The sequence below is a fragment of the Chlorocebus sabaeus genome, chromosome 20 (assembly GCF_047675955.1).
Source record: "Chlorocebus sabaeus isolate Y175 chromosome 20, mChlSab1.0.hap1, whole genome shotgun sequence".
NCBI lineage: Eukaryota > Metazoa > Chordata > Mammalia > Primates > Cercopithecidae > Chlorocebus > Chlorocebus sabaeus.
This window is the reverse complement of record NC_132923.1, coordinates 24,821,255-24,837,327: the sequence shown is the minus strand read 5'-3', so window position 1 is coordinate 24,837,327 and position 16,073 is coordinate 24,821,255. Positions and strand designations below refer to the sequence as shown.

At 40.6% G+C, this 16,073-nt stretch overlaps 1 protein-coding gene across 1 annotated transcript; it reads left to right on the top strand.

The window, feature by feature from the left end:
- Nucleotides 1-2,855: 2,855 nt before the first annotated feature.
- On the top strand, nt 2,856-14,137 carry DDX20 (DEAD-box helicase 20). The gene is made up of 12 exons (XM_007977570.3): nt 2,856-2,995; nt 3,119-3,467; nt 3,887-3,981; nt 6,615-6,783; nt 7,380-7,494; nt 7,612-7,754; nt 7,893-8,031; nt 8,132-8,190; nt 9,165-9,247; nt 9,605-9,710; nt 9,830-9,931; nt 12,607-14,137. The coding sequence occupies exons 2-12, from the start codon at nt 3,167-3,169 to the stop codon at nt 13,776-13,778; spliced, it is 2,484 nt and encodes an 827-aa protein (XP_007975761.1). The 5' UTR covers nt 2,856-2,995; nt 3,119-3,166; the 3' UTR covers nt 13,779-14,137.
- Nucleotides 14,138-16,073: the final 1,936 nt, after the last annotated feature.

Sequence of the window (16,073 nt, the reverse complement as noted above, 5' to 3'; positions counted from 1 at the left end):
GAGATCATTTGAATCTTAACACCCATTCTGAGTCTAAGTGTCACTCTCACCTCTTCAGTTCATATGAATCTCTTCCTCCTCTAGCTCCCTGGAAAGGCTCTCCAGGTAGATGGAACAGCAAATACAAAGGTATTGAGGTGTTACAAGCCATGGAGAATTAAGCATTTGGGCTAGTTTGGTCTGGTTGGAGGAGGTAGGTGTGCTGCTCTGCCAGAGAAGAGACAGGGATCCCACTGTTATTTATCTGGGGGAGGCTGGGAGACAGACACGATCTAGCCCATTTCTGTATGTGTTATCCTCATGCCTTACCTAGTTATTAAATGATCTCTTGCTTTTGTGTTTTGTCTTTATAGTACTAAAAATTATGGTCAACAACACTGTTATAACTTTTGACTAGTGAGAAAAAAATTTTTGTGTTATTCACCATGGTTCCCAAGAAATTACTGCAATATTTGTGTTTGTAAAACATCATAAACAACAAATGCAGCAACAGAATGCCTATAAAACTATAAATGTTTTCTGGAAATGCAGTCTTTTTGCTTTTCTTGGGATAATCCTGTGGTTCTTCAGTGGTGACTGGTGTGAGTTCTACAGAACCACTGCTATGTGCATGGAGATCCAACAGAGATTTTTGAGCAAGGTGTCAGCCATTCAATGTTTATTGGGTCCACCAGGTGCTTGGTGCTGGGCCAGAGGGTCTAGGATGACAAAATTACTGTCCTTGAGAAGCTCACAGTTTATTTAGTGTGAGGCACATACAAGTAACCAAGCAAATAAAACATAAGAGCCAGACTGGAATTATTGATAGTGTGCTGTGGGACCCTGGGGTGGGGAATAAAAAAGGGTGTCAAAAGGAGCAGGATCTGGTGCTGGACCCAAAGAGCCTAAGATATCCACTTAAGAAAGATTACTGGCCAGGCGCGGTGGCTCAAGCCTGTAATCCCAGCACTTTGGGAGGCCGAGGCGGGCGGATCACGAGGTCAGGAGATCGAGACCATCCTGGCTAACACGGTGAAACCCCGTCTCTACTAAAAAATACAAAAAACTAGCCGGGCGAGATGGCGGGCGCCTGTAGTCCCAACTACTCGGGAGGCTGAGGCAGGAGAATGGCATGAATCTGGGAGGCGGAGCCTGCAGTGAGCTGAGATCTGGCCACTGCACTCTAGCCTGGGCAACAGAGCGAGACTCCGTCTCAAAAAAAAAAAAAAAAAAAAAAAAAAAAAAAAAAAAAAAGAAAGATCACTGCAGCACCTGTGGGGTACATGACTGGGATAGAGAAGAAACTCTGGCCAGGCAGACCATTCAGGAGGTTTTTGCAAATTAGGATGATACAGGGACCTAAAATAGGGCAGATGCTATGGAGACTTAAGAAGAATGGATGAAATATTTGGAGGCAAAATTACTTGTGCTCGGTAAATTGTTAGAAAGTGGGGAAGGAGTCAAGAATAATTCCCAAGTTTGGGGTCTGGGGATTAGGCAGATAAAAGAGGTGAGGGCACTAAGAGGAAGGCTGGGACCTTTAGTGCCATCTCCTCCATCAGTCTCCATTCCTTCAAACGGATAGTTGACATTTTCTCAATGTTTTGTAAATTTCCAGGCAATATAAACCGTCAGGACCACCTTCCAATGGGATTACCATGTCAAAGCCCTTCCTCTATCATAGGGAATCTGGACCATCACTGTGTGTGTGTGTGAAGGGGTTAGGGACAATGACCAGTATTATAATCTATGGACAAAGTTGGGCTTGGTTGCAGAATATATTTAAGTTTGGTATTCCTTGTATTTTAAAAAATTTGTTTACTTTTTAAGACTTTGAGACAGGGTCTCTGCATGTTGCCCAGGTTGGCAACTCCTGGCCTCAAGCGATCCTCCCGCCTCAGCCTCCCAAGAAGCTGGGATTACAGGTGCGAGCCACCCCATACAGCTAAGTTTGGAATAATGAATACGGCTGAGGTCCAGAAATATTTAAATTTGGCATGATGACTAAGAGTTTGTTATAGGAGCTCAATCATTTGATAAATATTGAACAATTCCTATGTGTCAGATTGCTTTTCCCACTAGGGATGCAGAGGAGAACAAGACAAAATGGGTCCTTGTCCTCATAGAGTGTGGGAGACAGGCAGTAGACATATAATTTCAGGTAGTTGTAAGTATCATAAAGAAAAAATAAAGCAAAATAAAACAAGAGAGTGCTGGGAAAGACCAGGGAGCAGACAGGATGACAGAGCTGTCTTAGGGTGTTCAAGACTTCTTTTAAAAGGAAGAGCTCTTTGAAAAGGTGGTATTTGGGCAGAAGTCCACAGCAAGGAAAAGTGGCAGGGACTGCTAGCCGCCTACGCATGAAATGATGGGGAAAGGAGCAATACAGAAGGCATGTAACATTTCAGAGTCTATTAGGCATCCGAGGGGAGGTGCTGCGGAGGTGGATGCATGGAGGCAGATGGATGTACACGTCTAGAGTCTAAAGGGAGATCTGAGGCGGAGATATGAACTTGGGAAATGTCAGTCCGGTTCCAGGTTCCAATTCAACGTACTTTTATCAGAGTTCACTGCGCGCCAGGGACTTGCTAGGGGCTGAAGGTCCGGAGATAAATTGGGTTGCACAGCAGACGGACACACCAGCCAACGTAGTAAACCCTTGGGTCCGGCTACGCTCTGGGCGCACTCTGCCAGCACAGAGGAGCAGCGAGTCAGGGTGCAGAGCGGGTAGCGCTGGGGAAGAGGCGGCCGCGGAGCGAGACAGGCTGGCGGAACGGAAAACGGAAGCACGGGGCGGGGGCGTGACGCAACGGGCACATCACAAAGAGCGCCGAGAGGGCGGTGGCGCCGGGGGCACGGCTTGGCGGCTCCGCCCAGAAGAGGGCCGAGAGGCGGGGCGGCGCCCCCACCGCGGGCCCGCGGCGCCCTCTGCAGGCCCCAGGCAGCGACTTAACAGTTGCCTCATCTTTCCTCTCCTCCCTCATGCTGCTTTCCTCAGGCCACATTTTTTGTGTGTGTGGGTAGTGTTCCCTAGTCTCTCAGCCTCCGACTCCCGTCCCTTTCCTCCACTTCCAGGCCAGGCGTGTTAGTGTCTTCGTGGGAAAACTGCCAATAAAGTTTTTCCTCTTCTCGCTCCCAGGATCCCCGCTTCTCTTCAAGCACCGCGAGATCTGACTGTGCGGCTACCATGGCGGCGGCGTTTGAAGACCTGGGAGCCGTAGCGGCAGTGGCGACTGCTATGCCAGCTGAGCATGTGGCCGTACATGTCCCGGCCCCAGAGCCAACACCTGGGCCTATGAAGAGCCTGCGCACCGCTCAGGATCTCAGCAGCCCGCGGACCCGCACGGGGGACGTGCTGTTGGCGGAGCCGGCAGACTTCGAGTCACTGCTGCTTTCGCGGTCGGTGCTGGAGGGGCTGCGGGCGGCCGGCTTCGAGAGGCCCTCGCCGGTGCAGCTCAAGGCCATCCCGCTGGGGCGCTGCGGGCTCGGTGAGAGCGGGGGCCCGGGAGAGGTCGGGGGTCGGGGCGGGAGAAGGGAGACTGAGGGGCGGCGGCGGCGGCCAGGTCCACACTGCAGCTCGGGAAGAGCCCTCGGTCGGCTCCCGGAGCAGGGCCCGGCCTGGGGCTAGGCGGTACGCTCAGTTAATTTATTTGTAAAACTAAGGTGCACTATTGAACTTGAAGATGGTTAAGACCTTTTTTAGCACTGACAGGTGGTTCTAAGTTTGAGAAGATAAACGGTAAAAGGTCAGGGACTAGGCGTTTTCTTTTGAGAATCAACTAAAAATGAAGGTGCCAACTGGGAGAATCTCAGGAGACCCTTCTAGTTCTCTGATTCCATGCGAGCCCCTAAGCTGCTTCCGTGAGTACTGGCTAGTGATAATTTTTTTTTTTTTTTTCCTTCGCAGATTTAATTGTTCAAGCTAAATCTGGCACTGGGAAAACCTGTGTGTTCTCCACCATAGCTTTGGACTCTCTTGTTCTTGAAAACTTAAGTACCCAGGTGAGTTAGCTCAGAGGACCAGAGGAGGATGTGTTACGTGGACTTTACCACAGGTCAGATGAAATACGAGTAGCCCCTCAGAGCTGGAAGTGAATTTGATGAATGATTGAGTTAAGTGGTGGTGGTGGTGAACTTTGGACTTTTCTATGCGTACCTTATTTAAATAGAATAAAGCTACCATATGTGTCAGTTTTCTCACTACTTGGTAATACAGACAGGGGTTCTTTTACTTACTGACTAATGTGATACTTAACATTTGACTTGATTCATGGTAATGTAATGCTCTGGCTATTGCTGATAACTGCAGGGTTTGTTTTTGTTTTTTGAGAGGGTATGGCTCTGTCACCTAGGCTGGAGTGCAGTGGCGGATCATTGCTTACTGCAACCTTGAACTCCTGGGCTCCAGTGATCCTCCCACCTCATCTTCCTAAGCAGTTGAGACGACAGGTGTGTGCCACTACACCTGGTTACTTTTTGTATTTTTTGTAGAGATGGGGTCTCCTCAGTGTTGCACAGACCGGCCTTGAACTCCTGGGTTCAAGCAGTCCTCCCACATTTGCCTCCCAAAGTACTGGGATTATAGGCATGAGCCACCACACCCGGTATGCATGTGGTTCTTAAAGCTCTGTAAATGTATCATATTCCTCTCCCATCTTCTAGGTTGTCTTAGAGTGTTTCTAAGATTGCCCTACCCAAATTAGCAGGAAATTTGGGTTTGGGGATCATTTCTTCAACAAAGATTTGTTGAGCCCATATTACGTATGAACAGTATGTCAGGCATTGGAGATTCAAAGATGAATTAGATGTGATTCTCATAACCTTACTTTGTAGTTTAGTTGTTATGGCAGACTGTATTTCAAGTTCTCAGGCATTGGTATATCTGATGATGAGTCTTCAACAGTGGTTTTTAATCCAGATATCCATGTTCATCACCTGGGAAGCTTTTTGAGTCCGTCTTATATCTGCCAAATCCTAGGTGATGTTGCACATTGGAAATCCTCCTACTTCCCAAGAACCTGAGCTAGTCTAATTGTAGATGAAGATGTATTTGAGGTTTTGGCTTCTGATAATTTGGCAACAGATAAAATGCTAAAATCCTGGAAAAGTTTCATAAATTCGTTTTTTTGAGTCTCACTCTGTTGCCCAGGCTGGATTGTGCAGTGGCACAATCTTGGTTCACTGCAACTTCTGCCTCCCGGGTTTAAGTGATTCTCCTGCCTCAGCCTCCCAAGTAGTTGGGATTACAATTGTGCATACCACATGCCCGGCTAATTTTTTTGTAATTTTGGTAGAGACGGGGTTTCGCCATGTTAGCCAGGCTGGTCTCAAACTCCTGACCTCAGGTAATCCGCCTGCCTCAGCCTCCCAACCTGCTGGGATCACAGGGGTGAGCCACCATGCCTGGCAAATTCATATTTTTAATTTCAGATCTTTGGATTATCACAGTTACATTATTTTTTGTGTGTGTAACAAAGTAATACATATTAATTTTTAGAAATAGGGAAAGTTCAGGAAAATTAGGAAGTACCAGAAAACAAAATCTATAGTTTCACTACCTAGAGAGAAACTGCTATTAAGAGTTTTGGCATATTTTCTCCTAGTTCTTTTTTTTTTAATCAATTTTTTCTCCTTGTAGTTAAGAGCACAAAAGTTTTGTTTTCTCCTTCTCCAGTAGCTACATTGCAAAGTTTTTACCGTGGCTTTCAAGGCCTTTTGTGATCTAGTCCTTGGAGCTAGATCTCTGACCTCCTTTACTTTCCCCCAGATTCTGTCATGTAGGCCTTCTTTTTCTTCCTCAAACACACCAAGAACACTGCCATCTTATGGCCTTTGCATTTGTTGTTTCCTGTTGGTGAAAACGCTTCCCCAGGTGTCATATAGCCAGCTCTACTCTATGCCGTACATGTAGGTCTCTGCTCAAGTATTACCTCCTTAGAGGAGGGTTCATGATTACCTCATTTAAAATGACTCCTCCTTTCCCTGTTTGATTTTTTATGATACTTTTCATTACCTGTCATTACTTATTTTTGTTTATTGTATATATTCTTATCCAAGAATGAAAGTACTGTGAGGGCAAAGACTTTATACTGTTAACTGTTGATTCCCCAGAAACTAGTATGTTGCCTAGCACAGAGTAGGTTCTTACTTAATATTTGTTGAATGAATGAATAAATGGAGTACAGTCAGCCCTCCCTGTCTTCAGGTTCTATATCAGCTGATGCAGCCAACTGTGGATCAAAAATACTTAGGGGCGGGGTGGGGGAACTATGAAAAATAATACAACAATAAAAAGATATAAACAAAAATACAGTGTAACCATTTACATAGCATTTAAATTGTATTAGGTATTATAAGTAATCTAGAGATGGTTTAAAATATGTGGCAGGATGTACATAGGTAACATACAGATATATGCAGTTTTATATAACAGACTTGAGCATCTGCCAGTTTTGGTATCTGGGGGCTTCCTGGAACCAATCCCCTGCGGATACCGAGGGATAACTGTATCTTACCGTATCAATAAAAACTCGTTTGAAATGATCATTTAAATGAAATATAGTGTGTCATGTAATGAATATACCAGTCCCCTATGTATTTCTCTGACTCAAAAAGTATACTTTGTTTTTTTTTAGATTTTGATCTTGGCCCCTACGAGAGAAATTGCTGTACAGATACATTCTGTTATTACAGCCATTGGAATCAAAATGGAAGGCTTAGAGTGTCATGTCTTTATTGGAGGGACCCCATTATCACAAGACAAAACCAGACTTAAAAAGTGTCATATTGCTGTTGGATCTCCTGGTAAGATAACAATGCCTGTTGGTAACCAGGGCTTTTAAGGAACTACACACTTTTAATATAACAATAAAGATATATGGGAGTCTTTGATAACTGTGATAATTATTTTGATTAGAAATTAAGAGCATTAGACCAGTGAGATTTAGGCACATGACTGGTTTACCAGTGGAATTTATGAAATTTGCATTCCTAAGTATGTTTGAGAAGACATGGGATAGACTTTTGAGAAGAGGAGAAATGCAATGACTTTCAGGAGGCCCTTCTAAGCCATGGATTGGGATTATTCTTTGGCTTCTCTATTATATTTGGTTGTGAATCACTCAGAATCAGAATCTTGCATTCAGTGCTTTAGGTCTTTTGATAGAAGTGGTGCTTATTTACTGGTGATGAAACGTGAGGGGAAAACAATGAGTTTAGGCAAGATCAGAGCTTCAGATTTCTGATTTGTGGTTTAGTGTGTACATGCATAATGAGAGTTGAATCAGGAAATTCAGCAGAACAACCTGTGAATAAGTAGAGTAACAACATTGACTGAGATTTACACAAATTTGGTACATCATAAATATTTCAATTCTTTTTTTTTTTTTTTTGAAAATTAGGCAGAATTAAGCAACTCATAGAACTTGACTACTTGAACCCAGGCAGTATACGCCTCTTTATTCTTGATGAAGCAGATAAGCTTTTAGAAGAAGGCAGCTTCCAGGAGCAAATAAAGTAAGAAAAATAACTCACTTGACTATTAAAACAGTGTCCCAAAGTATCTATCTGTAACTTTTCCGAGTGGTGATTATTGTCTGAATACTTTACATGGTGTCTGTTTTTATTTTGTAGTTGGATTTATTCTTCCTTGCCTGCCAGTAAACAGATGCTGGCAGTATCAGCTACTTACCCTGAATTTTTGGCTAATGCTTTGACAAAGTACATGAGAGATCCCACTTTTGTAAGACTGAATTCCAGTGATCCAAGTCTCATAGGTATGTATAGCTTTTAGGTACTTACATTATTGGTTTGTTTGTGATACTCTGGAGCTTTCCCTTGCCTAGTTGTCTCTTGCTGTTTATTGGTTACCATTAGCATGTATGTTTGTTTTAACTGATAGCTCTTCTTTGTAGGTTTGAAGCAGTATTACAAAATTGTCAATTCATACCCTTTGGCACATAAGGTTTTTGAGGAAAAGACTCAGCATTTACAGGAACTGTTCAGCAGAATTCCATTTAATCAAGCTTTAGTCTTTTCTAATTTGCACAGCAGGTAATGTAACTTAAAAGGTCATCTGGGGAACTTGTGAAATAAAAGGATAGTCATGGGGCAATATTTGTAAATTTGTAACCATTTATGTTACATTTCATAGAGCACAACATTTGGCTGATATCCTTTCTTCTAAAGGCTTTCCTGCTGAGTGCATTTCAGGTAAGTTCATCTCTTACTTTAATCTTTATTTAGTATACTGACTTGAAGCCTCCAAAGTCAGGAAGAAGAAATACCACTTCATGAGTTATCTTGAGAGTGTGAAATTATCTTGTATCTTTTAGAGTAAAGGAATTTTCAGGCTTATTTTTCATTGGAATTTGATATGTCAATATCATTCTGTTTTTAAGGAGTAACTTGGTATATAGTAAAAAGTTAGAAAACTAGTGTTCAGAGAGACGTAATTTTATTAGAATCTCTCTTACAGCCACAAATAAATCTATAAAACCAAGTTCGTCTGTGTTAATATAAAAATATTTTTTCTTTAGAATTTTTTTTTTTTTTTTAAGTAATCATTGTTAAAATGCTGGAGATTGCTAACTGAATTGACTGTTTTATGGTTTTGTGGAAGGCAAAAGTGATTGAGTTCTTGCCACAAAGTTAAATGATTATTCCTGGCATAATAAGAATGAAAGAGTCAAAGGATTTTTTGATCAGTGAGGTCCTTTTTAGGATTTTGTTTGGTGTCAGCTTAGTTTTTAACCTGTTGGCATGAGCTTGTTTAGTTACGGTATATCATGAGATACTGGGGAGACTATTTTCTAATGAACCAATATTTTAACTATAGATCACACTTTAATACCAAATTATAAACAGCTGATTAAAGCATTTGTATTTTCCTAAGAATTGCTACTTATACTTCATATGTAACTTTGCAAATAGAATGTTATATATTCAGGCATGGCCTGATCACTATTTAAGATGGATTTTTGAATTTCAAGTTGATTGCCTAAACCACATTTTAAAAGACTTTAACTTTGGATCTTAACCTAGATTTGCACAGAAGGACAGAATTAACTGTGGTTGGTGTATTAAAAGTGTTAAGACTGGGTCTTATGCTTTTTACTTTTTGTGGATTTGATAAATATGTATTAGCTTAGTTGTTTTTATGTGACTTTCTTTTGGGATCCTTTTAGGCAATATGAATCAGAATCAGCGTCTTGATGCTATGGCTAAACTGAAGCAGTTCCATTGCAGAGTCCTCATTTCCACAGATTTGGTAAATTTCCTATTCAGTTTGGGTGACTAATCCATCTTGACATATGTTCTATTATCAGATGTACAGATTTCATCTATTATTTTATGTAGGTGTATCTAACAAGAATACCAGAAGATAATTATCTTTCCGGTGCTGAGGAAAATACTTTCTTAAAAATGTCTTTAATGTGTTGATCTTTGTCCTTGAAATTAGTCATTAGGAATGAACTTCCTTTTCCTCTGCTCCTCAATATTCTGTTCTTAATTTGGCTCTTGGCGATACTGGAAGAATATAATATGCTGGAAGACTATAATATGCATTGGTAGCTATGCCATACAGTTAATGCAAACAAATAATTGCTATATTCTTCAATTCAAGACTTCTCGTGGGATTGATGCTGAGAAGGTGAATCTGGTTGTAAATCTGGATGTACCATTGGATTGGGAGACATACATGCATCGGATTGGGAGAGCTGGCCGTTTTGGTAAAAAAAAAAAAAACAAGTTTGAGTGCTTTCTTTAAGGGGCGGGATCTGTAATGTGACAGGTAGGCTTTGAATGTTATTTTTGTGAAAATGATTTACTACCATTCTCTCTGCTATAGGTACATTGGGACTGACAGTGACCTACTGTTGCCGGGGAGAGGAAGAAAATATGATGATGAGAATTGCCCAGAAATGTAATATCAACCTTCTCCCTTTACCAGGTACATGTCATCTGTTTCATTTTGCTGTCAAAATAATTATAGTGGTGATAAGCATAATAAAAATATTAATAATAGCTAACACAGAGTGCTTATGATGTGCTGGGTACTGTTCCCAGTCCTGTATGTACGTTAACTCATTTACTTCTTACCACACTCCTGTGAGGTGTGTGCGATTATTTTGTAGATGAGGATATTTAGGCATAGAGAGAGTAAGTAAAGGTGTTACAACTAGTAAGTAGTAGGGAGAGGAGTGCAGGCTAACCACTGGCACATGAAAAATGAGAGCTGGCTGGGCGCAATGGCTCACGCCTGTAATCCCAGCACTTTGGGAGGCCGGGACGGGTGGATTACCTGAGGTCAGGAGTTCAAGACCAGCTTGGTCAACATGGCAAAACCTCTTCTCTACTAAAAATACAAAAATTAGCCGGGCGTGGTGGCAGATGCCTATAATCCCAACTACTCGGGAGGCTGAGCAGGAGAATTGCTTGAACCCAGGAGGTGGAGGTTGCAGTAAGCCAAGATCAAACTATTGCACTCCAGCTTGGGCAACAAGAGTGAAACTCCGTCTCAAAAAAGAAAAAAGGAAAAATGAGAGCTATATTAGCTCTATTAGTTAGTGGCTTTGCAATTTGATTGTATTCTTTGATACAAGGGGGGATATTTTTCCTCTTTTAAATTGCTGTGAAGGTAATTCTTGCCATATTCTCCTTTGTCACCATGTGGAAGGAACAGCATCTTTAATTTGAATACTATTTTGAAAAATTGGAGTGAAATGTTTTCTTTTGATTTCAGTTCAGTCATTCGTTCTGCTTCTTTTTAAGTGCTGTATTAGAAACAATGCATGTTTGAAACTATTAATGATCTCTTAAAAACAAAAAATTCTAAAAAATCCTTGAGTGGAAATATGGCATGTTTGATGTACATGTTATGCAGAAAATGTGCATTATAAATAGTGTATATTCATATATAGATGTATGTCTGTATAGAAAAATACACATATAGGTCACGCCTGTAATCCCAGCACTTTGGGAGGCCCAGGCAGGTGGATCACGAGGTCAGGAGATCAAGACCATCCTGCCTAACATGGTGAAGCCCTGTCTCTACTAAAAATACAAAAATTAGCCAGGCATGAAGGCTGAGGCGGGAGAATGGCATGAACCCGGGAGGTGGAGCTTGCAGTGAGCTGAGATCCACCATTGCACTCCAGCCTGGGCGAAAGTGCGATACTCAGTCTCAAAAGAAAAAAAAAAAAAAGGAAAAATACACATATAGTATATACATGACTTTGTGGAATATGGGATATGTAATTATTGAATAAATATAATTGAGTATTTTACCGATTTTATATTATTTTACAAAGCTAGATTTAAGCACAGATCTGGGAGTTCTATGTATTCTAGTAGATCGGGTTAGTAATGACTCATCTTATGATCTTTTACAAATTTCTGTAATTGCTCTAAGCTTAGAGTCCTGATTTGCAAAGTACTTTAGAGTAAATGGTCTTTAGGCTCTATGTCAGTTCTAAAACTGTCAATTCTTTCTGTGTATAAGTCTATTCGTAGTCTGATATGGGAAAAAAAATTGAAAATTGGTAGAAGAGGGTTAAGACTTCTTGTAGGATTCAGTATCATAACATCTAGTGATAAAAATTGCCTTTGGATACTGGAAAATGATATATTTGGATCTTTATGTAATGTTAACAGGGCCCTGAAATCATGAGAAAATGATATTCATGCTGTTAGGTCTATATTGAACTGGGAACTTGTGTAACAACAGATGTTCAGATGAGTTTCCTGGGGCAGAACTAGGAGGGAAATTGGCCTGTATTACAGGACTAGGCAAGCAAGGGATATCAGCTGAGTAGTAATGAGAGTTTTAATGATAGAATCTGTTCAGCAAAGGATCAAGAGACTTCATTGAAGTTTCCAGACCTGTTGGATTTATAGATAACATGGAGCATAAATAGCAACAACAGGCAAGATCTTTGTAAAGCAGGGGCTTGATATATCTTGTCTGCCTAAGACAAAAATTGATCACACTTTGAAAGTTCTGAGTGCTGGAAGCAAATTGTCACACCTGGATGGAATAGAAAATTTAGAGGGTTGAAGCCAGCAAATTCTTTAAAAATTAGAAATGTCATTTCTAATTTTCATAGTCATCTAGTTTTTTTCCCCTATAGAGGTTTTCTCTCCATTGTTAAGGGCAGTGATTTCTCCCTGTTGGAGTATTGGGTGACAGATTTAGTTGGGTGTACAGCATTGCAGTTGTGATATCTCCTAGTCGATAAGCTTTGGGGAGCACAATCTATTTTCTGATATCTTGTTTTGCTGTCAAGTATTGAGATAAAGAGGAGGGGCTGTGGAGAGGGAGGAGAGAAAAGATGGGAGAATTGCAGCAGACTTGTACATTATTCCTAGAGTAAGCTCTTTTTCTAGTGAGGGTGAGGGGAGATAGTGCTTGTGAGTATGGGATAGGTCTTATGTATTTCTTAGGCAGATTTCTTTATTACGGGATTGCTTCAGTTTTTAAAAATATATCTATTAAACATCTTAGTATATTTGCATATTTTGTTTCGTAAATGTATTTGATCATAGAAAACTTTATGAAATCATTCAGAAAACAGTGGTCTAGAGTAGCTTGAGAATTTTAATACATTTGTCTTCCTTTTTATGTAGATCCCATTCCTTCTGGTCTGATGGAAGAATGTGTGGATTGGGATGTGGAGGTTAAAGCTGCTGTGCATACATATGGCATAGCAAGTGTACCTAACCAACCCCTAAAAAAGCAAATTCAGAAAATAGAGAGAACCCTGCAAATTCAGAAAGCTCATGGTGACCACATGGCGTCCTCTAGAAATACTTCTGTATCTGGACTATCAGTCAAGTCAAAAAATAATACCAAACAAAAGCTTCCTCTGAAAAGCCACTCCGAGTGTGGAATCATAGAAAAAGCAATGCCACCAAAAGAAGTGGGCTGTGACAGGCAATCTGAAGAGCAAAAAATGAAGAATTCTGTTCAGACCCCCGTTGAAAACTCCACCAACAGTCAGCACCAGGTCAAAGAAGCTTTACCTGTGTCACTCCCCCAAATTCCTTGTCTGTCTTCCTTTAAAATCCATCAGCCATACACATTGACTTTTGCTGAATTGGTAGAGGATTATGAACATTATATTAAAGAGGGGTTAGAGAAACCTGTGGAAATCATCAGGCACTACACAGGTCCTGGGGATCAGACTGTGAATCCTCAAAATGGTTTTGTGAGAAATAAAGTTACTGAACAGAGAGTCCCCGTATTGGCAAGTAGTAGCCAATCTGGAGACTCTGAGAGTGACAGTGATTCTTACAGCTCAAGAACCTCTTCCCAGAGCAAAGGAAATAAGTCATACTTGGAAGGCTCTTCTGATAATCAGCTGAAAGACTCTGAATCTACTCCTGTGGATGATCATATTTCTTTGGAACAACCTCCAAATGGAAGTGACACCCCCAATCCAGAGGAATATCAAGAATCATCTGGAATCCAGATCAAGACAAGACATAAAGAGGGGGCTAGCCAGAGAGCTAAGCAGAGCCGGAGAAACCTACCTAGGCGGTCTTCCTTTAGATTGCAGACTGAAGCCCAGGAAGATGGTTGGTATGACTGTCATAGGGAAACACATCTGAGTTTTTCTGATACCTATCAGGATTATGAGGAGTACTGGAGAGCTTACTACAGGGCATGGCAAGAATATTATGCTGCTGCTTCTCATTCATATTATTGGAATGCTCAGAGACATCCAAATTGGATGGCAGCTTATCACATGAATACCATTTATCTACAAGAAATGTTGCATGGTAACCAGCGATTGTAGATATACCTGAGACCATCAGGAACTGTCAACAGATGATACCTTTGGATATCCATCCTCCTTGACTTATAGTACAGTGGTGTATAATGGCATTTCTGATCAACTTGAAAGGACTTGAGGCTTTCCACTGGGACACATCCATTTTTCAGATTGTTTTGATTTAGGCCAGGTATATTATCTTCATTTTTAAGAGTTTCTTTAAGAAACTTCATCAGATTCTTGAAAGATAATTTTTGGGACATAGAGCTGAAAGTTTCAGGGTGCCATTTTCTATAAGATCTTCCCAAAAGAAACATTTAAAAAGATGACATATATACCAGTGCTTACTTAAACACAATAAAAACAGTAGATTTGAGCAGTAATGTTAGTTTGCTGTGGAGTTCTTTACAAAGGGCTTAGGCTGCATTTCCTTCTATAGAGGTGCATTCTTGTAGAAATTTGTGGCATGGTAGATCAGAAAATCCTCTTAGGTTTAGGCAGGAGGAAATATTTAAACATTGTTTTAGATTTTCGTAAAGGTATTTGATTTGATCTGTTTGCTTCCAGTAAAAATACTTGTTTTTAGTAAAAAATTTAAGTACATTTACATGCTTATTGTTTATCTTTTCTTGAGGCTGTGAAAGCTGTCCACATTTTTACTGTGTATTAAATAGCTGAGGGTCATCAGTGGCTGTCTTATGTTGCTCAGATAGAGGAGCAGCTCTTAATCTTTTTTGGTTCTTGGATCCTTTCATGAATCAACTGAAAGCTATAGATTGACTTCAGGAAATTTCTCATTCCATAAACAGAATTGTGAGTGTAATTTCTTTTTTTTTTTTTTTTTTTTTTTTTTTTTTTTTGTGACGGAGTCTCGCTCTGTCGCCCAGGCTGGAGTGCAGTAACCGGATCTCAGCTCACTGCAAGCTCCGCCTCCCGGGTTCATGCCATTCTCCTGCCTCAGCCTCCAGAGTAGCTGGGACTACAGGCGCCCGCCACCTCGCCCGGCTAGTTTTTTGTATTTTTTTAGTAGAGACGGGGTTTCACCGGTTTAGCCAGGATGGTCTCGATCTCCTGACCTTGTGATCCGCCCGTCTCAGCCTCCCAAAGTGCTGGGATTACAGGCTTGAGCCACCGCGCCCGGCCTGTAATTTCAAGGGGTTCATAGATCCTCTGAAATTCATCTATATAGTCCAGATTAACAAGTGACCTGCTCTGCTGGTAGGCTAGGGGGAAGTTCTAGCTCTTAGTTTTTAAGTATTTTGTGGAAGCTGGAATTGATTCTCTTCAGACACTTGTCAGTACATCCTAATCTTGTGTCTTCTAGGAAATGTTCCCCAGTTTTTACCTCTAATGTTAGGATCCAAGAGGAGCTATTGTTTTTCTGAGCTGATCCATCTGTAAATTTTCTTGATTTAGAAATTTTTATGATTTAGAAAAATGTAATTGGAAATTACCTATTCTTTCCTTTTTTCCTCTGGAAGTCCTTTTATGATTAAGCTTTTGGTTCCCAAGACTTTCTGTGAACTGGATTTTTGATGAGAGAACCACTTGTGTAGAGAGATGTGTATTCACTTTTTAAAAGGAAAGCTCTCTTCTTTCCTGTGTACATACTTGTCTAGGTAGTATAAACACTTTCCCCAGGACTGTCAGCAAACACCCACAGCCACTGTCATTTATTGTCCAACACCTACATAACACAATTCTAAACTCCTATTTAACTTGGATTCCTGTCATTTGGATTGGGCAATATTAGGCTTTTCTTACATGTGTCAGTATATGAATTAATAATGTAGTTAGCAAATCCATAATTAGGTCCAGTATGTCATTAAGAAGTAGAGATTTTAATTACACATTTAAATAAGATCCTGTCATTGATACATAATTGAATTTACTTTTTCCATCCTTTCCCCCACAATACAGCCAAGTTCAGTTTGTCATTGCTAGGGGATTTTAATTAGTTTACTGCTGTATCTTAATTAGAGATGAGGTTACCCATTAGTCTTCAGATTAATTGGATTCTCTATTTTGTGTTTGCTTTTTTTTTCCCCCACAGAAAAATAAGCTGGAGGTAAGCATATGTATAACATACAAAAATACTAATTGCTTCAATTTCCATAAGCTTTTACCAGGAAAATGGCAGCTGTCACCTTCTCAAATAACAGGTAGCTATAGTTGTGGATGTGGAAGGAATCTTCCACATACTACTATTTGTGTGTGACTTACCGTTGTGTGGAAATTTTTTTTTTTTTTTTTTTAAATTGTCAGTCTAGGTGCATCTTTCCATCATCTGTTAGGAACCATAGAGAGGTTTAAGGTAGA